The sequence below is a fragment of the Peromyscus eremicus genome, chromosome 20 (assembly GCF_949786415.1).
Source record: "Peromyscus eremicus chromosome 20, PerEre_H2_v1, whole genome shotgun sequence".
NCBI lineage: Eukaryota > Metazoa > Chordata > Mammalia > Rodentia > Cricetidae > Peromyscus > Peromyscus eremicus.
In genome coordinates, this window is record NC_081436.1 from 14,358,318 (window position 1) to 14,380,263 (window position 21,946).

The 21,946-nt window shown below is 43.1% G+C and overlaps 1 protein-coding gene across 2 annotated transcripts in view; it reads right to left on the reverse strand.

The window, feature by feature from the left end:
- Mov10l1 (Mov10 like RISC complex RNA helicase 1) overlaps positions 1-21,946 on the reverse strand; it is a 76,630-nt gene that overhangs the window by 53,985 nt on the left and 699 nt on the right. For both annotated transcript variants that reach the window (XM_059248130.1, XM_059248129.1), the window contains exons 2-9: positions 20,186-20,370; positions 17,271-17,433; positions 10,090-10,202; positions 9,147-9,331; positions 4,359-4,502; positions 3,530-3,753; positions 2,970-3,093; positions 488-682 (exon numbers count right to left, since the gene is read on the reverse strand). In XM_059248130.1, the coding sequence (XP_059104113.1) occupies positions 488-682; positions 2,970-3,093; positions 3,530-3,753; positions 4,359-4,502; positions 9,147-9,331; positions 10,090-10,202; positions 17,271-17,433; positions 20,186-20,370 (1,333 nt within the window). The remainder of the gene's footprint in view (positions 1-487; positions 683-2,969; positions 3,094-3,529; positions 3,754-4,358; positions 4,503-9,146; positions 9,332-10,089; positions 10,203-17,270; positions 17,434-20,185; positions 20,371-21,946) is intronic.

Here is a 21,946-nt window from a genome sequence, read left to right on the forward strand (position 1 = left end):
TCACTGTTTTCATTCCTGAATGGTATCAGATCTTCCAAAAGGCTTCCAGTGACCAAGCAATCTTGGGCCCAATACAAGCTACACGGCAATTCTGGGAACTGCTCTAAAAACCACACCAGTCAGCACGGCACAGAGCCGCTGCTGATGGTGCAGCAGGGGCATCAGAGACAGTCCTGGCCAGGAGTGGATGGCAGGAGCCAAGAGCTACACCATCTTTGTTTCAAAGTGGCCCTAGGATCTGCCCAGGAAAAGCAGAGCTGAGGGGTGCATGGGGCCTGGTTTGCATGGACACTGGAGGTAACAGACACAGACTCTGCCCTTACCAGTTCCATGGGAATGCATCCTGCCCCAAGACCAGTCACGGAAAGAGGCTCAAACACCAGCCTTGCCCTTGTCACCTCCTTAGCTAGGGTGATGGCTGACACGACTGCCTTTCCATAACATATAAAGCTAACAGACAGAAAAACACACAGTAATTGCATAATACCTTTTCTGCGTGGTCACAACAACTGTAGTCTTTGCAGACACTAATGTTTGGGAACTTTTAGGCTTTTTCCAAGAAAATGGCTCACGCACAGCTATTAATGCCTCTTCACCACTCACAACATTCACTTCAAGATGTCGCCCAATAAGAAAGTTGGAGAAACACAGCAGAAGGAGCTCCTTGCAACGGCCAGGGTTTCTTGGAAAAAAAAAAAAAAAAAAAAAAAAAGAAATTTAGTCTTAGTTATGAATGAGGCAGATTCAATCTGATTTCCCTTTCAGTATTTAAGGAAGTTGTAAAGCTGTAAGTATCAGCCAAGCTGACTTCTTAGTAATTTTTTTTAACACAGGAAAGTTTCCTTTATAAAGCAAGAAATACAGTATTTTCCAAGTGTGATGGTTAATCCCAACTGTCAGTGTGATTAAGGTCTATAATCACTACAGAGATAGGCCTCTGGGTATGCCTATAGACACTATTCTTGGTTAGATGAACAGAGGTAGGAAAACTTGCTGACTGTGTCTCCATTTCCTGGGATGAGATTGTGAAGCATATAAAAAGGAGAAGCAAGCTGAGCAGAGGCCTCACTGCTCTCTGATTTGTGCATGCAATGTTCTTCTGCCATGATGGACTGGAACCCTGAACTATGAACCAAAACAAACCATACTTCCCTTAAGTTGCTTTCATTGGGGCATTTTTAAATCACAGCAACAGGAAAAGTAGGTAACATGGAAGAAAACTGGTACTGAGAAGTGGGCCAATGCTGTGATAACTGTGTGACTCCTAGGCCTTCAGAAGTTTTTGTGGCTGGAATGTGGAAGATTTTGATAATTAAGGCTAGAAAATCCCTAGCATGCTAGAAGCAGGACTTAATGGGCCATTCAGGTGGGATGGAAGACAAAAATGCAGAGGAAAACATGGAGGCTTGGTTGATGAGATTTCAAAGTGGATCAAAGACCCTCCATCAGGAAGTGGGCTAGAGGCCATTTGTGTGATAGTATGGCTAAGAATCTGACTTTATTCTGCCTCTACCCTGAGAACTTGAGAAAAACTGATTTTAAAGGTAACAGACTTATTTGTTAGACAGAGAAGTCTTCAAATAGGAGAGCATTCGGGCTGATGCTGCTGAAAGCTCCTTCCTGCCACTATGGAGATGTACTTTATCATTTTGTTGGAGACAGGGTTTCTCTGTGCAGCTCTGGCTGTCCTGGAACTCACTCTGTAGCCCAGGTTGGCCTCAAACTCAGAGATCTGCCTGCCTCTGACTCCCGAGTGCTGGGATCAAAGGCATGTGCTACCACACCCCGCTAGATTATAATTTAGAACTGTGAGCCAAAATGAACCATTTATTTCCTAAGTTGTTGATTTTTCCAGGTATTTTATTATGGCAACAGATAAAGTAACTAATACATCAAGATAAATTCAGGTGCTTAAAACAGAACTTTCTGCAATATTGAAATTTAACAGGGAAAACATTTTTAGTATTCCCAAATTCAAACAAGACTTCTGTGTGACTACAATGGCACCGTTCTTACTGGATTGCTCATTTCCAGCTGTGACTCTAACAAGGTTATGCTGTGCACACTAACCTCTGCTTATAACTATAGCTTTCTCAACTTAATTACTCCTGTTATGCCATGGCTAAAACTCAGCTAAGCTGTCTCATTTACATGGGTGACTCACCTACAATCTGATGGGTTTAAATCAAGATCGTCAGATCAGAAAGATTTAAATGACTGTCGATGGGAAGGAAGCCTGGACCCAAATGTCAACCTTGGTGACTACATGCTTTTGAGCAGCCAGAATGGTAGTGGGGCATGAGGAGGGAGAACAGGAAAGGAGAGCTGAGTGAAAGGCTGGGGAATGCTGTCTGGTTAGGGCCAACCAAATGAAGAGGCAAAATGGAGGTAGGACTTCCAGTCTAGGCTGTGCCCTCCTTTCCCTCCACCTCTTGTTAACTATAATGTCTTGACAAGATGCCCAGAGGACAAGAAGAGGGGTGTGGATGGACTGAGATCTTGGGGACACCGGGACACAGTGAAAATGAGCTCAAGATGGCTACCATCAGCAGGGCTCAGAAGCAGTAGAAGTAGCTTACATCTACATGGCTCATGAACACTACTTTCTTTGTAAAGATGGAGTCAGGTTGTCTGCTGAAGAGGAGTGTGGGTCCTATTCTGGGTGGACATTTTCTGGATCAATACTTGTCTTTGTGATTTGGTTCCATCAGATACAGGAATGAATGCTTTAAAAATATACAACATATCCAGGCAGTAGTGGTACACGCCTTTAATCTTAGCACTAGGGGGTAAGAGGCACGCAGATCTCCGAGTTCAAGAGCCTGTTCTACAGAGTGAGTTCCAGGACAGGCTACACAGAGAAACCCTTTCTCAAAAGGGAAAAAAATTATATAAGCATCACAGATGACCCATGGGAGAAACATGCACCAGTACCCCACAGGAAGCTCTTCCTAGCCCCAAGCACATACTTGGCATCACACGTAACCACAATGCAAGTTTTCTCCCCTGGAGGAATGAGGCCCCCAGGCTCAGGCTCCTGTTTCTTTGATGTGTTTCCTTTTTCTCTACTTTCTTCTTCACAAGCACAGTCATCTGGGAAATGACATTTAAACCAACAATTAGTGGGGGAAGGTAACTTATTCCTAACAATGTTGGAAATCAATGTACACACACACACACACACACACACACACACACACACACACAATATCAACTTTTGTAGGTGGCTAACAAAACAGGGAAGCAGGGGAGGAGGATGTACCTACAGGACCAGCCAGGACTAGGGAAAGGTCTCTGGCCCTGGCCATCTCCTAGCTGAGGACTGCCTGTATCCTAAAAAGCACATGCTGGTCTGTGTCAAGCTGTTTCTGTCCTTCTCCCAGCCCCAAGACTACAGGAGCACAAGTATCCAAATTAAAAAGAGTTCAGGCACCAAGTGTTTCCAGGTCCTAGGGCAGACTCTTTAACTCACTGGCCACAAGGCCAGCTCAGTTCCTGGACCTTATGGAGCAGCAGCTGCACCATCTACCTGGAGAGATTTCTGTGTTGCTCAGATGGCTCTCTGGTGTCTCATCAGTTTTGTTTTCTCTGTGATGATTCGATGAATTAACATTTTCACCCTCAGGAACAGAAACAGCAGCCTCCCCTGAGCAGGCCTGGCCTCTGCCCTGTGTCTCAAATCTAAACTGTTGCACTTTATCCCAGCCAGCCAGTCTGCAACTGATGAGGTCCTGAGAAATCTTTCCTTTATTCCTGGAGAAAAGAAAAAAGACCATGGACTGTATCAGGTCTTTAGAGCTCAGACATCACAGTCAACTAAACCCACACAATTCAACGTAGTGAGGGGTGCCTTCAAATATCTTTACAATATTAAGTTTGAAGGACATTTTAGAGTAAAATTTGTGAAAGGGTGATACAGTCTTGTTATGAACACCAGCCTTGAACTTGCAGTAATTCTCCTTCCTCTGACTCCCCAGTGCTGGTGTTATAGGCATGAGTCATCATACTGGCTTGAGGTGAAATTTCATTTTAATATTAATTAATTCACCCAATCATTCATTCATCCAATACGTGGGTGGGCACATGTCTCAGGGTATGCTTGTAGAGGTTGGAGAGTAACTCAGGGAATCAGTTTTCTGCTTCTTCCTTCATTTAGGTTTGGAAGGCTGAATTTAGGTTTCCAGGTCTGCATAGCAAAGGCCTTTACCCAGTGAAGAAACTCTCCAGTCCAAGGGCTGAGACTGTTTACAGGGAAAAATAAACAGGCACCATACAGTTGTTTCTACAGAATATCTTCAAGTCAGAGTTTAAAAGCAACTTGTATGGCCCCTTTACCTGAAACTCCAGGACATACTTACTCTATCCAGATCACCATTGCCTTGCTTTCTCCTTCCTTCAATGTTCCAAAACTGGTCACTCTTGTAACTTCAATACCACCTTTGTTTTTCAGTAAGAGGGCTCCATAGGGATCCTGGGGGGCCTCACCAAGAGTGGCAGCATCTCTGAAGAAAACACCAGTGTCAAGGTGCTGAGACCTCCCTGCAGCGCTGCTGACCTTCCCCACCTTCCTCCCACCTCCCTGGAGACCAACTGCCTGATAATATGATACAGAGGCCAGCCAGGTATTCTGCAAGTCCCACAATTTCTCAAGTCACCTCACAAAAGAGCATCACAAATCCCCCAAAGGCTAAAGGCAAGGAGTGAAACAGGTGGCATCTGACCTACTCCCACAGAGCTCACAGTGCTGAGATTCCTGCTCTCCATTGCCTCCAAGACTACAAAGGATGGATATTGGGAGGAGGGGAGGAGGCACACACAGGGCCTTGCATTCAGAGATTTCCTGAACTTGTATTTGGAGTATTATTTTCTTTGCTTAAGTACAGTTAAAGGCTGTATGACTATATTTCCTTTATAGTGGACTGCATACTTAACACCAGTCTTGTAAGTTTAAGATGGAGATGAAAATTCCCACTGCCTAAATGTTTCATTCTTTTCTATACTTGCATTTGTCTACACTATGTTACAACAGCCTGCAGTATTTGGCACGGTAGCATAACATGTAGTCTATAGCAATAGGCTTATATAATTGATATATGCACAATCACTAAGCTGCCTGACCAAGTAATACATTTCTCAGAACATATATCCATTATTAAACAATATCTGACTGTATGTGAAAACAATTCAAGGGGAAGTTCCGTTCTTCAGAAAATAAGAAACTTCTTCTTTCTCTCAAAAAGGAGTCCTTTGCTTCTTTATGTCCACATGCTTTGTGATCCAAGCATGGGAATGGGCATTATGCCCTGGCTCCTTAGCCCCAACAGCTTCCACTCCATGATCAAGATAGAATGAGCATGTCATAGAGCAGAAACAATTTAAAGAATTCATGGTGGCTGGACATGTGGTTCAGCATGAATTGTAGTACTCAGGGAGCTAAGACAGAAGGATTGCTAGTTACAGACCCGCCTGGGCGACATAACAAGCCCTTACTACAAAACAAAACTTAACATAACACAATGACAACAACAAAATGTATGGCTTTAGGAGAAGAATTGGGGCAACGTGTGGAGTGAAGGAGATATGTCCTTCAAGTGGCTATGACATCCATGGAGTCAGTGAGACCCACTGGTCATACATGGGCATCGTCCCCAACCCCATGGAGAAGAATATCAGAGTATGGACACCGAGTCACAGACACAGAGCTGAGGCCCATCAAGGCACGAAGGTGGGCTCCCAGTCAGTAAACTAGATTGCCTTATTCTGTACTCCAGGGCTCTACAGATGAATATGCTGACACAAGTGAGAGCCATGTTTTCCTTCTTCTTCCAGAAGGTAAGCAGGGTCCCATGAATAAGAGTACTGGGCTCCAAGTAGACAAAGACAGTATCTTCCAGCAGGAAGAAGATGTGGCATCAGTCCACCCTCCACACTCCATCAGACAACTGCTGCCCATAGGCTTATGTGGGGCAGAGCTGTCTCATCAGACACAGGGATAGGTGCTAGATGTGGGGCAGAAAGGAGAAAAAGCACTTTCCTACTCAGACCTGGTATTTTATTGAGGAGACGAGACAGTGAGTAGAATAATAAAAGACAACTAAGGAGCCCACAAGTGGTGATTGCTAAGGGCAACAGAAGACAAGGAAGCCCAGCAGGCAGAGGTGCAGCTGCCACACACAAAGCAGAAATGGGGAACACACCACCGCAAATAAAGCACACACAAAAAACCCAGACACAGGATTTCCAGTCACTGTAAGAACCTACTACATCAGGCAATGGTGGCACACGTCTTTAATCCCAGCACTCGGGAAGCAGAGGCGGGTAGATCTCTGTTGAGTTCGAGGCCAGCCTGGCCTACAGAGCAAGATCCAGGACAGGCACCAAAACTACACAGAGAAACCCTGTCTTGAAAACAAACAAAAAAAGATAATAATAACAAAAGAACTTACTACATTTATATATATATTACACACACATACACACACACACATATATAATTTTTTATTTTCTATGTGCTGTGGGATGTCTTTCTGAATGCTGTGAATATGTGTTGCTCTGATTGGTTGATAAATAACGCTGTATCGGCCTAAGGCAAGGCAGCTTAGAGGCAGGCAGGAAATTCAAGCAGATAGACAGGAAGAAGAAGAGAGAGAAGAGATGCCAGCTACTGCCAGGAAAAGCAAGATGTGAAAATACTGGTAAGCCATGGCCACATGACAACTTACAGATGAATAGAAATGGGTTAAATTATAGGAGCTAGCTAGTGAGAAGCCTGAGCCATTAGGCCATACAGTTTGTTAAGTAATATAAGCCTCTGTGTGTTTACTTGCTGAGCGGCTTTGGGACGGGCGGGACACAGGAAAACTTCTGACTACATCTACGTGTATGAGTGTTTTGCCTGTGTGACTGTATGTGCATTACATGTGTGCCAGGTGCTCAGGGAGGTCAGAGGAAGATATCAGATTCCCTGGGACTGGAGTTACAGATAGTTGTGATCTGCCATAGGGTACAAAAACAAGTGCTTTTAATTACTGAGCCAACTCTCCAACCCTCAATATATATATTTAATAATGAAAGGACAACAGACACAAAACAAAAAAAATGATGTTAGACATGCTGGTGCACACCTTTAGTTCCAGAAGTTGAGAGGCAAAGGCAGGCAGATCTTTTTGAGTTCAAGGCCAGCTTGGTCTATACAGGAAGTTACAGGCCAACTAGGGCCATATAGTGAGACACTGTCTAAAACAAACAAACAAACAAACAAACAAGTCAACAACAATGAACTTCATATAAAAATTGGGCTAGAGGCTGGGCAGTGGTGGTGCACGCCTTTAATCCCAGCACTCGGGAGGCAGAGGCATGCAGATCTCTGTGAGTTCGAGGCCCACCTGGGCTACAAAGTGAGTTCCAGGAAAAGCGCAAAGCTACATGGAGAAACCCTGTCTCCAAAAACAAAACAAAAAAAAGGTTGGGTTAGAGATGTAGCTCAGTAGGTAGAGTGCTTACTTAGTGTGCACAAAGCTCTGGGTTCAATCCCTAGAACTGCACAGTGTGACTGCATATGCCTCTCAATTCCAAGTTTTAGGAGATAGAGGCAAGAGTATCGTTCAAGGCCATCCTCAGCTACATAGTAAGTTTGAGGCTGCCTTAAGATGAGACCCTGTCAAAGAAAATAGGATAACAGAAAAGAATAAATAAAATTATAAAATGACAACCACTACTATGATTTGAATATGATTTGTCCCTTACAAAACTCATGCTGAAGTTTAATCTGTACTATGAAGAGGTGGGATGCTGCCCTTCCCCAAACAAAACAAAGCAAAGAAACAAAGAGGTGGGACCAGACAGCACTTTTGAGGGTGGAGTAGGGCTCTGGCCTCATGAATAGATTAAACCCATATGTTCAATGGAGTAAAGGGTTATCTCCAGTGGGTCTGCTATATAAACCAATTTGACTAGGGTTCTATTAACATGTGATGCTTCATGTTACCTCAGGACTCTACTGGCCAGAAGGCCATTTCTGGATCTGGGCATACTCAGTGGGTAGAGCATTTTTCCAGCACACACAAGGTCCTGGCATCAATCCTTAGCACTGGGGCTGGACGTAGGGAGCCCCATAATTAGATGCAGCCCTTGATCATGGACCCAAGCAGTGAGCCCAAATAAACCTCATTCTCTTGTACCTTACCCAGTCTATGGTAATGTGTTATCAGCAACAGAAAATGGATGAAGACAATCACTACCAAAAGAGTAAGGATTAGGGACTCTTGGGGCTGAGCATAGTGGGACACACCTAAAAAGAGGCAGAGCTAGGTAGATCTCTGTAAGTTTAAGACCAGCCGGATATACATAGAGAATTTCAGGACATCAGGAACTACATAATAAAGAGACCCTGTTTAAAAAGCAAACAAATCGAGGCCACCCTGGTCTACAAAGCAAGTTCCAGGAAAGGCGCAAAGCTACACAGAGAAACCCTGTCTCGAAAAACCAAAAAAAAAAAAAAAAAAAAGCAAACAAAAAGAGACCCTTGGAATTCTATCATCACTCAACCACAAAGACAGAGGACTCTTCTCAACCAGCAGTAAATGCAGGGCCTGGAATGTCAACTATTCTGGCTTAATAAAGTACAGTCATGCATGCTAAAAACAGGAATACATTCTGAGAAACGGGTTGTTAGGTGATTTCATGCTTATGTCAATATTTTACTATACTTGCAAAGACCTAAGCAGGCTACAATGTCACTATGTGATACAATCATTGAGAAAAATTTTAAATCTACCTTTCTCTTATTCTCTCTCTCTCTCTCTCTCGCTCTCTTTCGTGTGTGTGTGTGTGTGTGTGTGTGTGTGTGTGTGTGTGTGTGTGTGTGTGTAATGCCATGGATCACATGGAAGTCAGAGGACAACTTGTGGAGTCAGTTCTCTCCTAGTATGCTAGTTCTAGGGATTGAATTCAGGCTGTCAAGCCTTGGCAACAAGTACTTTTAACTGCTGAGCCATCTTGTCAGTCTGGTGGTATGACCTTATGGGCAAAGCATCACATAAACAATCATGAATGACTGAAATGTTAGGCGGTATTTGACTACAACTCTTATAAATATACTTAAAATTGGCCTTTTTATTTCCAAAGAAGAATGGTTTGGGTACCACCTCTTCACGGGGGTCATGCACAGTGCTCTCCAGATGTAGCATGACTGGCTGCTCTCCACCACCACTGCATTGACAATGTCGTGTCTCCTTGGTGTGTACCCTTCCGGTAGCTTCAGGGAATCCAGGCTGAAGAAGATGCTGTCCTCTATCACCCCATTCCTCCCACACAGGCTGGAAATGCAAACCTGCAAGTGCAGTGCTGAATATTGCTTCAAAGTGTATATGGACAAGGGACAGTTCTCAACCCTGGCTTCTCTGACTCTGACTAACCCAGTCTGGCCTTGCGAAGCCAGTAAAGTCCAGTACAACACAGATGTACAAGAGCCTGGGAGCTTTCAGGCTAACAAAGAGGTATGTAGTGATAGCTGACACCTTTCCCCAACTGCTCTGTCATGGTCCAGTTCATGCATCTACCTCCCCCCAGTGCAAACTCCATGTTTCCACAACCCATGTCATTCCCTAAACCATCAGCTGACAAGGAAGCTCAAGACCCACAATTCCTTATGTATATGCTTTGTCCTAGAACACCTTTAACACATCCAGGTGCAGGCTGTAAGTCAGACTTTAAGCACACAAGCATGCTGCTGCCTCTACTTCCCTTTTAAAAAAATATTTACTTTCTGTGTACGGGTGCTTTGCCTGAATGTCTTTGCACCATGTGTATACAGGGCCCTTGGGACACTAAAAGAGGGCATGCATTGGATCCCCTGGAACTGGAGTTCACAGACAGTTGTGAGCCATCATGTAGGTGGCTAGGCATCAAGCCTAGGTCCTCTGGAGGAACAGCCAGTGCTCTTAACCACTAAGCCATCGCTCCAGCCCCACTTCTACTTCTTTAACGAAACACAGACTAGGACTGAGTTTTATCTACAAGAATCATCAAGGAGAATCCCTGGGCAGCTGTAGCAAAAACTCAGGAACCACTCACTTGTCAGCACATTACCTTGTCCACACGCTTGTACCGCAGTGGCTTCACTGAGATTGCCTCGCTGCTCCATGTCCCTGGCCTGATCCAGTACTCAGCCTCTACCCAGTCTCCCTTGCATGGGTGGAAACCTGAACAGCCAAAGAGAAAACTTCAATAACATTCAAATGTGCAGTGTACTTTGAGGTTATGACACATTGAAATAATATATGGTCCATCTCTCCTCATTTCTCTGTCATGATACAATTCATGTATCCACCTAACCCTGAAGCAATGCATGCTCTCACATTAGTTAAATGGAGTAGAGTTTTGGGTATCAACCATCCTCCAGCCTCTAAGACAGTGGTTCTCAACCTTCCTAATGCTGTGACCCTTTAACACAGTTCCTCATGTTGTGGTGACCCCAACCATAAAATTATCTCATTGCTACTTCATAACTGTAATTTTGCTACTGTTATGAATCATAATGTAAATATCTGATATGTGACCCTGTAGGGTCACAACCCACAGGTTGAGAATTGCTGCTCTAAGAGAGCAAAGAACCCAGTATGGTCACTCTCAAGTCAAGCCTGTCATCTCAGATCCCCACCCCATTAAATCTACTCTCTATATTTTGTCATATCAAAATATTTTTAACCAGGTGTGGTGGTACACACCTTAAGTCCCAGCACTCAGAAGGCAGAGGCAGGTATAGCTCTGTGAATTCAAGGCCAGCCAGGGCTACACAGTGAGACCCTGTCTCAAAAGACAAAACAAAACAACACCAATAAAAAACAAATCCAGAATAAAACCCCAAAGAACCTGGGCTGGGAAGACCGCACATGCATGATGACCTGAGTTAAATTCCCAGAATCACATAAACTCTAGGTGTGGTGGTACATATGCGTAATTGCAGTGCTGGAGGAGTGGAGACAGTCAGATCTCTGCAACTCACTGGCCAGCCATTCTAGCCAAATGGTGAGTCTGGGCTGAATGGTCTCAAAAAAAAAAAAAAAAAATGAACAGCAACTGAGGAAGGACCCCGATGACCTCCCCATGCACCATACATACATCATACTCGAGAGCATGTGCACTTGTGCTTCATGCACACGTGTGCACACACCGACATGCACAACCAAATTAGTCTGTTTTTAATTGTACTGTGTTAGTGTAGTGTGGGAGCCCATTTTCAGGTTTCCTAGTAGCTTTACCCAGCAGGTCTGTATAGAGAGGATGATTGGCCGGGCTGTGGTGGCACATGCCTTTAATCCCAGCACTTGGGAGGCAGAGGCAGGCAAATCTCTGTGAGTTCGAGGCCAGCCTGGTCCCCAAAGTGAGTTCCAGGAAAGGCGCAAAGCTACACAGAGAAACCCTGTCTCGAAAAAAACAAAAACAAAAAACAAAAACAAAAAAAAAAAAAAAAAGAGAGAGAGAGAGAGAGGATGATTGGACCATGGGCCTGAGTGCAGGTGTCTGAGACGGTCTGCACTTGGCTGTGCTGGGGGGAGGTCTTCTGCTCCACCCCTTGGTGTTTCTATAAATACCCTGGGGCAGAGACAGTCAGGGCCTGTTGGAATAGGTTCCAGGCCCTCTCGAGGCTATCCTGTATTTTCTATCTGTTAATCACCACACTCTAAATCGTTCTATCTAATACTTCCTGCTGCTCCCACCTAAGAGCACTCTGGGGAAATGTGGGGGTAGTGGGTAGCGCCCCCCCAAAGTGTAGCATTTTTCTTGTTATGGTAACAAGCTGTCTGACAAGAGCAATTTAAGGAAGGAGGTTCAATGTCACTCAGTTTGAGAGCACAGTCCACAAAGACAAAGAGGGCGTGGAGGGAGAACAGCCCTAACAGTGGCACGACCATGAGGCAGCTGTCACACAGCACCCACTCAGGGTCAGAGAGGTTGAAGACTGGTGAGGCCCAGTCCACAGAGTGATGCTGTCCACATGGAAGGTGGGTCTTCCCTCCTCGGTTACATCTCTCCACAGACACTTTCATGCCCAGAGGTATTTCCTGTGTGGTGCTAAATCCAGTCAAGTTGATAGTGAATATTAACCACTACAAGTATATCTGTTGTCAACTTGACACCCAAAATCATAACATTCCACCTCTGACCCTCAAAGGCACATAGTATCTCATAATACAAAATACACCCATTCCAATTTCAAAAGTCCCTAAAGTCTTACAGTGTCAAAACTCCTCAAAACCAACCAGAGAATCCACTAACATTCAGGCAAAGTTGTAAATGTTAGCCTCTGTAATAACAACAAACAAAAATCAAGTTACATACTTCTAATATACAATGGACACAGTATACATCCTATTTCAAAAGACAGAAATGGAGGCATAGCAAACAAAGACTGAACCAAAGCAAGATTGAAACCCATTAAGGCAAATGTTAACTCCCAAAGTTCTATGTCTACCCCCTGGGGCTTTACAACGGACTAATTTGGGGCTCCAATAGCCTTGGTATCCTGCCCCTTTAGTTCTGCTGCCTACGGACCATCTCTACTCTATGCCTGAAGCTTTCCTTGTTGGGCATCTTGGGGTCTCCATTATGGATTTAGTCTTTACTCTCACCAATTCACACCATTTCTCAGGGCCTTCTTCCAGGAAATAAAAACCTGCCACATACTGACTTTCTGGAACTTTGGTGCAAACCTCAGTAACAGTCCATGCTTGCATTTTGCATGCCTGGAAAACTAGCACCATAAGGACGGCATTGTCAAGTTCTGTTTCCAGTTTAAGATGCAGTTTGGTTCCTTTCCACCATAGCTAAAGTGGCTGAGTCCGGGGAAACACTTCCATAGGCAAACGCTGGGAAGCACAGAACCTGTGTGGCATTCTCAGTTCCGCTCTCTCCTTTATACCTGTGTTAGGTGAACTCTTGCCATCAGGACCTTTCTAGTGTCCCAGTGACAAGTATGAATTTTAAAGCTGCTAGTATTTTTAAGAGTTCAGCTGCTTTCTTGGCACTTGCCTCACCTGCAACTTCAACCACACTCACACTGATTTTTCTGCCCAACCTTACTATAAATCAAGTAAGAGTAGTAATGTCTTGAAATGTTCTCCACCAAACAACGTAGTCCACTGTGTTTGAATTTAGTCTTACTCAAGTTTTGAGGATATGGGCAGGAACATTCCAAATCTGCTGGAATGTAACACAGATAGCTCGTAGTCAAATTCCCAGTACAGTCCTCAGTCTTTTCTGAAATCTCATGAGCTGAGACTTCATGTTCCATTCCAGTCTTCCATATTCCCACCAGAACGGCCCATTAAACTCTGTATAGCATTCTCAGGCTTCTCTAGCCAAAAGTTCCAAACTCTTCCACCCTTCTCCTGCAAACAACTTCCAAAGGCCTATGAACCTTATGGTCAGGTTTCTCAAATAGTCCTGCTTCTCGGTACGATTTTCTGTATTAGTTATTTACCTTATTGCTGTGACAAAATACTTAAGAAAACCAACTTACAAGGAAAGTTTTTTTGGGGCCACAGTTTGAAGGAAGAAGGGATGGCATTGAGAGCAACCCTAGTGGTGGTGGCTAGAATGTGAGGTGTCTGCTCGCACCACGTCCACTCTGGGGAAGCAAAGAGAAGAGAATGCTGGTCCTCCTTCCCTGTCTATTTAGCCCGGGACCCCAGCCTACACAATAGAGCTGTCCACATGCAGAATGTGTTTTCCTCTCTGCCCATGGTGTGCCTCTTAGATGACTTTAAGTTCAGCCAACTTGACAGTAAGTATCAGCCATCCCAGTTAGAATGCATGACCTTAAAAACTGCTGTGAGTTGCTAGCTTGATCTTCATAAATAAGTGTCAAATGGCCCAGGCATGGTGGTACATACCTTAATCTTACCATTTGGGAGGCAGAAGAAGGCAGATCTTTATGAGTTCAAGGCCAGCCTGGTCTACATAGTGAGTTCCGGGTCAGCCAAGACTATATAGTGAGATACTGCCTCAAAAAAATGTTAAGTTAGCCAGCGGTGGTGCATGCCGTAGTGCATTCCTGCTGAGCTCCTGGCCTGGTTCCAGAGAATAGCACCTAGCCCTAATCCTTCCTTTGTTTAAACACACCTTTTGTTTCTCTTATTGCCCTATGTAAATCTTGTTTGAGAGTCAAGGATCAGAGAGTCCCCCAAGGATCAAAGCCCTATGCAAAACTTGGTTCAGGAAACCCGGAAGACCATGGTACCTGATAAAGTAATTTGTACTTGGCATTTGGTCTCTGGGAGCTCCTTTTAGATTGCTTTGAAGGTATGGAAATTAACTGGCTAAACTATAGAGAGTAAATAAAAATGCCCTAGGTAAAGGGAAAGCGCTTCAGTCCTTCGAGGCTGAACCCCCCTGCAGCCATGAAAGGCTAGATTTATCCTTAAGATGCCTCCGAGTCTTCACTCCACGGACCTGGCCCGAGTGAACTCACACACTGGTGCTGTGACCACACAGTTAGTTACACATGCCTTTAACCCCAGCAGAGATCGGCAGACCTCTGTAAGTTCTAGGCTAGCCTGGTCTACAGAGTGAGTTCCAGGACAGGCTCCAAAGCTACACAGAGAAACTCTCTCTCAAAACAAAACAAAAAAAGAAAGAAAAAAAGTTAGTTAATTTGTCTTGGAATTAGGGCCAAATTTCTAAAATGATCCTTAATATAATTTTGTACTGTGTATTTATGGAAAGCAGCATCCCCAGCACTGGTGATTAAACTATCAAAATGCTGATCAAAAGTAATTTTAACACCTCTTCTCAGATGTGTAACGGCACAGACAAACTCTGGCCACACCTGGCTGCAGCTGAGGTGTGAGCCCACAAAAGTCATGGGTTCAGAGTATGGCTCCACCATTTTGGGCACCAGGCAAAGTGCATTGCCAGCTCTCTCCTCGCCACCCTCTGCAAGTGCTTTCTTCAAGCACAAGGAACAGGACTGTATGGTCCAAATCATCAGGCTGGGAAAGCAAAGAGCAAGCAGACATGGGAAAGCTTTGGAAACTATCTGCCTTGGTAGGACCTGTCTTTGGGGTAGGGTCTGGAAGGCAGGGGTAGGAGAGGGAGCATACATAAGTGCAGTGTTTAACTTTAAAAATTTTATTACTATTATTATTGTTATTATTATAGGTTTTTGAGACAAGGTTTCTCTATTTAGTCCTAGATATTCTGGAACTTACTATGTAGAGCAGGCTGGTTTTGAACTCACAAAAATCTCCCTGACTCTGCTTCCCAAGTTACTAGAATAAAGGTGAGTACTACCACACTCTACCTAATAATTTATTATTGTGTGTGTGCGCAGAGGACAACTCTGTAGTCAGCTCTCTCCTTTCATCTATATAAGATGCTCACACTCAGGTTGCCAGGGTTGTATAATAAGTACCTTTACCCACTCAGCAACCTGACCAGCCTTAGGTGCAGGCCTTAAAATCAACAACCAAAGAACCTCGGGAATATCAGAGATAAGAACAACTCAAGTGATTGCTTTAACTAACAAGGAGGAATCTGAGCCAGGGTGAACTTCACTGGGCTGTATCTGATGCTAGCTTCCTGGAAAGTCACTTAGTTTACTACTCACTATTTGGATCCCATGCTTTGGGATCTTACCTAGGGGTCATTTGGCAGTGTTTTTCACATTGTATTTTCTTTCAAGAATGTTCTTTTGCTATAGTCACTGGGTTTTATAATCATATTAATAGAAAATTTCACATCTCTGAGCACAACTCTCACCCACAGAAGAACCTTCACCTCACTTGAGTTTTTCTGTATTAGGAGATCCATAGAGCTCTTTAGTCCTCAGGTAAACCTTTGTACCTCTAGTGATGCAGAATAAGGTGGAAAGGACCAACTATTAGATGATTTACTCAGTTCATTTTTTATTTAAAGCACTGCTTTTACTGCCCACTTCTAGACATGACTTCACTTGTTACCTGGAACAGAATGACCTGGAGAAATAGCTGAAATAATCAGGTGTTGCCCCTAACAACCTGCTGACTGCCACATACACTTCTGTAAAATCATGATAGCTTGCCCCCACACTCCCTACCTTGTGGTTTTAGACTATAAAATTAAAATATAAACTGGACCCGACACTGAGGCCTTTCAGGAATTATTCTGGTTTTGGGCCACTGGTGACATCTCTCTTCCAACTGCCATTGGTGTTGGAGTGCTTATTCCAGAAAGATCCATCAACACAGTCAATAGCTGCAGTGTGAAACACCTTCCATGTTTTCTATCTGGAGACATCTCCCATCAAAGCTTCACTTGGGAATGGCTTCCAGTTGGCTGGCTGAGGAGTCTGGACAATCACAGGTAACCTTCTACCAGAACTCAGAGTTCCTCTAACAAACAAAATCCCCAATAGCTACCTGTCAATTTCATTTGGGAACCACAGGTTAGCAGTCAGTGTAACATGGTAGGCAAAGTCAACTACCTCTGGTACCCAGGCTGTAGGGCAGCTGATGCTCATCTTTTGACGTGTAGCCTAGTGCTATACAGCCCAAAAGCAACTCCCATGGTAACATTTCCAGCTTCCTTCCTCTTGGCAGTGTGTACACCTTTTTGCCTGGAGGAAGAACTGATTCTCACTGTTCTAGTCTCTAATGACTAGCACAGTATTCACTACTAGACAGCAGGTGTATAGCAAACACACTGAATTAAACAGTGAATGACACAAGCAAATTACTTCTTTAGGCATAAAAGTCAAAATTTAGCTTGGCTAGAAACAAATGTAATTAAAAATGGAAAATGAAAAAATGCAAGGTGATCCAGATCTTACTTTAATGAATGCAAGGTATCTTAGAAAGAACTGTTCTTAAACCAGATGTAATGCTCAGAGCTGTAGTCAGGCCAAGCACTCAGGAGACTGAGACAGGAAAGGTAGGTCACTGCAAGCTCAAACCTGGCCTACAATGTGAAACCTGGGCTCAACAAACAAAAAGAAAAGGACATTTCTCAGATCAACACACTGTCCTTCTATTAGCAACTTAGTGATCAGTGGATATGCTTGACAGATAAACACAAAACAAAGCAGAGTTTAAATCGTGACATCCCCCCCCACCACAATCCAAAGTCCACCCAGCATTCAAGAACTCCTGTGTGAGGCCAACACCTGGCAGCCATTTCCAAACGTGACTCTTTAAATAATACATGTATAGTGGACTCAAACTTAATCCATAAAAATTACTAAGAGAGAGAAAACTTAATTTTAAATATGAAACAGAAATCCATCTAGCTACCTTCACACACACTCTCCAGAGAGAAATATGTGGTCTGGTTGATGTAACCAGCACCTTCCAACATGGAAGTCACACAGCCAATCAGCACTCTGGGGCTGGAGTCTGACAACCCTTTGCAAGAGTTTTTGTTATCATCTTCCCATTTATCAGAGACAGCTTCCACCTGTAAAACAAACGAGTGACTCTTTACATCATTATAAGGGAGAATAAGAAGTAGTTCAAGATCTGGTATGGTAGGTTCAGTGTCTGGTAAAATTTGTTTCCTGATTCACAGAAATGCCACCTAAAGGTTTTTTTTTTTTTTTTTTTTTTTTTTAAAGAGTTAAAACAAACAAACACCCAGATTAAGCTGGATGTGGTAGTGCATGGCTTTAAATCCAGCACTCAGGACACAGAGGCAGGTGAGATCTCTATTAGAGGCCAGTCTGGTCTATGTAGTGAGTGTAGTGAGTTCCAGGTCAACCAAGTCTACACAGTGATACCATCTCAAAACAAAAACAAAAACAAAACACAATCTTTTTGGCTTTTAGGGGTGTGTGTGTGTACACACCCATGCAATTTCCCATGGAAGCCAGAAGACTGTATGATTGGCTAGAGCTGGAGTAGCATTGTAAGCCAGCTGATTTGGGTGCTGGGACCCAAATTAGGGTTCCCTACAGGAGCAACAAGCACTCATAATTGCTGAGCCATCTCTCAAGCTCCTGGAGGGATTTTTAAGGATCTGTCTTGTCCTTCATAAGGGCATCAATCCTACTCATGAGCTCTCATTAGCCAATGACTCCTTAAAAGCCTCACCTGTGATTCCAACCGCCACAGGAGTCAGAATTTAACATACTTTTGGAGACAGAGCTGTATAGCAATCTCTTCTGAATATACAAATATTCAACAAAACATTAGTAAACTGAATATAATGGCATATTATAAGGAATATACACCACGAACAAATGGGGCTTGTCTCAGAATGCAGAAGTGGTTAAACATGTAAAATTCACTTAACATACCACATTGATAGGATGAAGAAAAAAATTATGTGACTGTTTCCATTGACGCATAAAAATCATTTGATAAAATTCAAGCCTTCTGGGATATGGAAGAAAGAAAAAATGGACGGAATGTAATATGGCCAAAGCATATGGCATATTGTATAAAAATGCAGTTAAGAGCACTGACTGATCTTTCAGAGGAGCCAGGTTCAATTTCCAGCACCTACAAAGCAACTAATAACTATCTATAACTCCAGTTCCAGGGGATCTGATGCCTTCTTCTGGCCTCTTCATGCACTGCACACACAGGTGCACAGACATTCGTGCAGGCAAAACACCCTTATAACACACATTTTAAAAAACACTCAAAAATTTGAATGTCTTTATGAAAATTGTCACTATGCAACAAACAGATGCCACACTAATTTTATATTAAAATTTTCCAGGCTGGGCATAGTGGCATACACCTTTAATCCTAGCATTCAGGAGGCAGAATCAGGCAGATATTTTTGAGTGTGAGGCCAGCCTGGTCTACATACCAAGTTCCAGGACAGCCAGAGTTAGATTCTGTCTCAAAACAAACAAAAAAAACCCAATAATCCTTCATAATACAAACAACAAAGTAAGAATGAAAAGGAAAATTTTCCAGCATAATGAAGACTATAAGTGAAAAATACACAGTTAACATCAACCCAATGCTAAAGATGAAAAGCTTCCCTCTGTAAATCCGGAAACGGGCAAGGTGAAAAGCTTCCCTCTGTAAATCCGGAAACGGGCAAGGGCGCCCACTTGTCTCACTTCTATTCAACACTGTACTGAAAGTCCTTACCAAAACAATCAGGTAAGAAAAAGAAACTAAAGGCATTCAAATTAAAAAATTATCAAAATTATCTTTGTTCACAGATAGCTGGATCCTGCATGTACAAATTCCTAAAGATTTCACATTCTAAAAAAGTCCTCAAATGGTTAAAGCTAATAACTGAATTTGGCAAGGTATCAGGCACACAATTTGTTTTGTTTCTATGTTCTTGCAATAAAGAATAAAAAAAAAATTAAGCTTCAAAAAGAAGCTGGACATGGTAGTACATACCTTAACTCCAGCATCTAGATGGCTAAGGCAGAAGATTGTGAACTCAAAGCTAGCTTAGGCTATATACGAAGATTCCATTTAAAAAAAAAAAAAGAATACTTAGGAATCAATAGTCAAGGAGACAAATTAAACTGAAAAACTTAATCATGTAACTACATAAAATGAAACCATGTAACAAAGTCAACAATGATTTTGAGAGCTGGAGCAATAGCTTAGGGGTTGAGCTTAGTTCCCACAGTGCTATCATGAGGTCCAGAGTTCAGATCCTAACATTCATGTAAACAAGTTGATACAATGTTATTAATTAGATCATTTAATCTATTAGTCCTACTTATAAGAATTTATACTACCAAAGACCTATTCTTATATAAAAAAGGAAATTGCTGAATAAAAGCCACTGACCATCTGTGCTAATGATTTGTTATTATTGTTTTGTCTCTGTTTTTGAGACAGGGTCTCACTAGGAAGCCTTGGCTGGCTTGGAACTCAGTCAAGAAATCACAGAGATCTGCCTGCCTCTACTTTCCAAGTGCTAGGATTACCAATCTTTATAATTTTAAACAATGTTTTTAAAACACTAGAGAAAAATTTTAAAAACCATTAAAGAGTATATGTCCTAGCATAAATTTATAGGAAAACTTTGCTTTCTGAATTACATATTTCTATGTCTCAATTTGCAATTACCATTACTTGTTTTTTAAAACAGAAATCACTATAAAGAACAAAAGCTCTCCCTCATAGGCACACTTCCCATGTCCTCTTCAGCTAGGCCATGCCTGAGAGGCTAGCAAATGTGGTGACTCAGGGTCAAGAGTGACTATTCCTTGAAAACTAAGACTTACCCTGATTGCTTTCAGTCCATTTGACACTTTGTTTTCTTCAACAACAGCAATAACTTCCTGTCCAACATTCAGAAGCACTTTGCTAGTTACGACATCATTGGAAAAGTAGATCAAATCATCAATCATGCCATAATCACTGCAATATCTTGTCACAACACCCTGCACAGTTTTCAATCTGATATCACCTGGGAAAAATGAGCAAAGAGGTTATATTAATAACAAAAGATAATCCCAGGGCAGAGAGAATGGCTCAGTGGCTTAGAGTGCTTGCTGTTCTTCCAGAGGACCCAAGTTCAGTTCCTAGCACTCACAGGGGTGGGGGGTCATAACCATCTGTAGCCCCCTGAGGATCTGATACCTTCCTCTGTAGATACCACATACATATGGGGAGTGCGCTCTCACGCTCGCGCTCTCTCTCTCTCTCTCTCTCTCTCACTCACACACTTAAAAAAAAAAGTCAAATGCTACTACAATTAAACTCTACGGAGAAAGGCAAGGTACGAGCATTCATGGGGACAGGAACTTAACTGGCTGGATCTGAGAACTGAAGAAGCTGCCCCTGAGTTATGTTCAGGAGTGATTTTGAAACAGAATCCTAGGTTCTGAGAGGCACAGGTAGTCAACATGGTGGGGAGAGCTTTGACTCCAAAGCGAGACTTGCTTGCCTGGCTTCACCCTAGCTCTTCTACCATGTGTAACCCTGAGCATGGTCCCTAACCATTATACATGTCAGTTACCACCTACAAAATGACATCAGTAGCTATCACTACATGACAGCTGTTGGATGATTAAATAACAGAATCTATAAGCCATGTGCAGACTTCTGAGTGGCTGGCACAGGCTAGGGTGCCCTGGACATTATCATTATGGGTATCTGAGGAGTTCTAGACGTGTACTATTTGTTACCATCTTATCACCATCATAGCTACAGCCTTGAGAGAGTGAGGTTCCAAACACAACACTGAAGGCATAGGAAAGCACATCCTACTTCAAGGGAAGTATAGAAACTTGGTCACTCAGTGACCTATCATGAACTAGAGCTGCAGCCACCATCTTTGAGTCCTCACTACACCTTTTCTGTGACCTCTCACTGGTAAAATTTCCAGCGCCCAGATCACATGACACTTATGGAGGCAGTACATTGTGAAACTCGAGCACAAGCTGTTTCTGAAAAGTCACTATTCTTTACAGTGGTTCTCACCCTTCCTAATGCTGAGACCCTTTAATACAGTTCCTCAAGTTGTGGTGACCCCCCCCAACCACAAAATTATTTTCATTGTTACTTCATAACTGTAATTTTGCTGCTGTCCTGAACCATAACGTAAATATCTGATATGCAATGTCCCACAGGTTGAGACCCACTGCTTTGGAAGGATGACACTATTTTCCCAAGTCACATTTTGCCCATTAGCACATCTACATACAGAAGCCCTTTATTATGCTGTGCTCAACAACTCCATTTTTAAAAAATGTTATTTCTAGCTTTTCTTATAGGAAATTTCACTCTTTTAGAGGATGGAGAAAGCAAATGGGAGCCACGAGCCTGAGTTCCCAAACAAAACAAGAGAGAAAGGCTCAGTATCTTCAGCAAGCATGTATCTGGGCACCTGGGAGGGTAGCCTAACAATGAGAATCCAAGGGGAACGATTTCATCGCTTTTTGGAAAGGCAGCATGAGGTGGTAGGATTAAGGTTTCCAGACCTCTGAGAGGTCAGTGGGGGCAGACACCAGGCAGAAACGTGCAAAGACATCTGGACACTT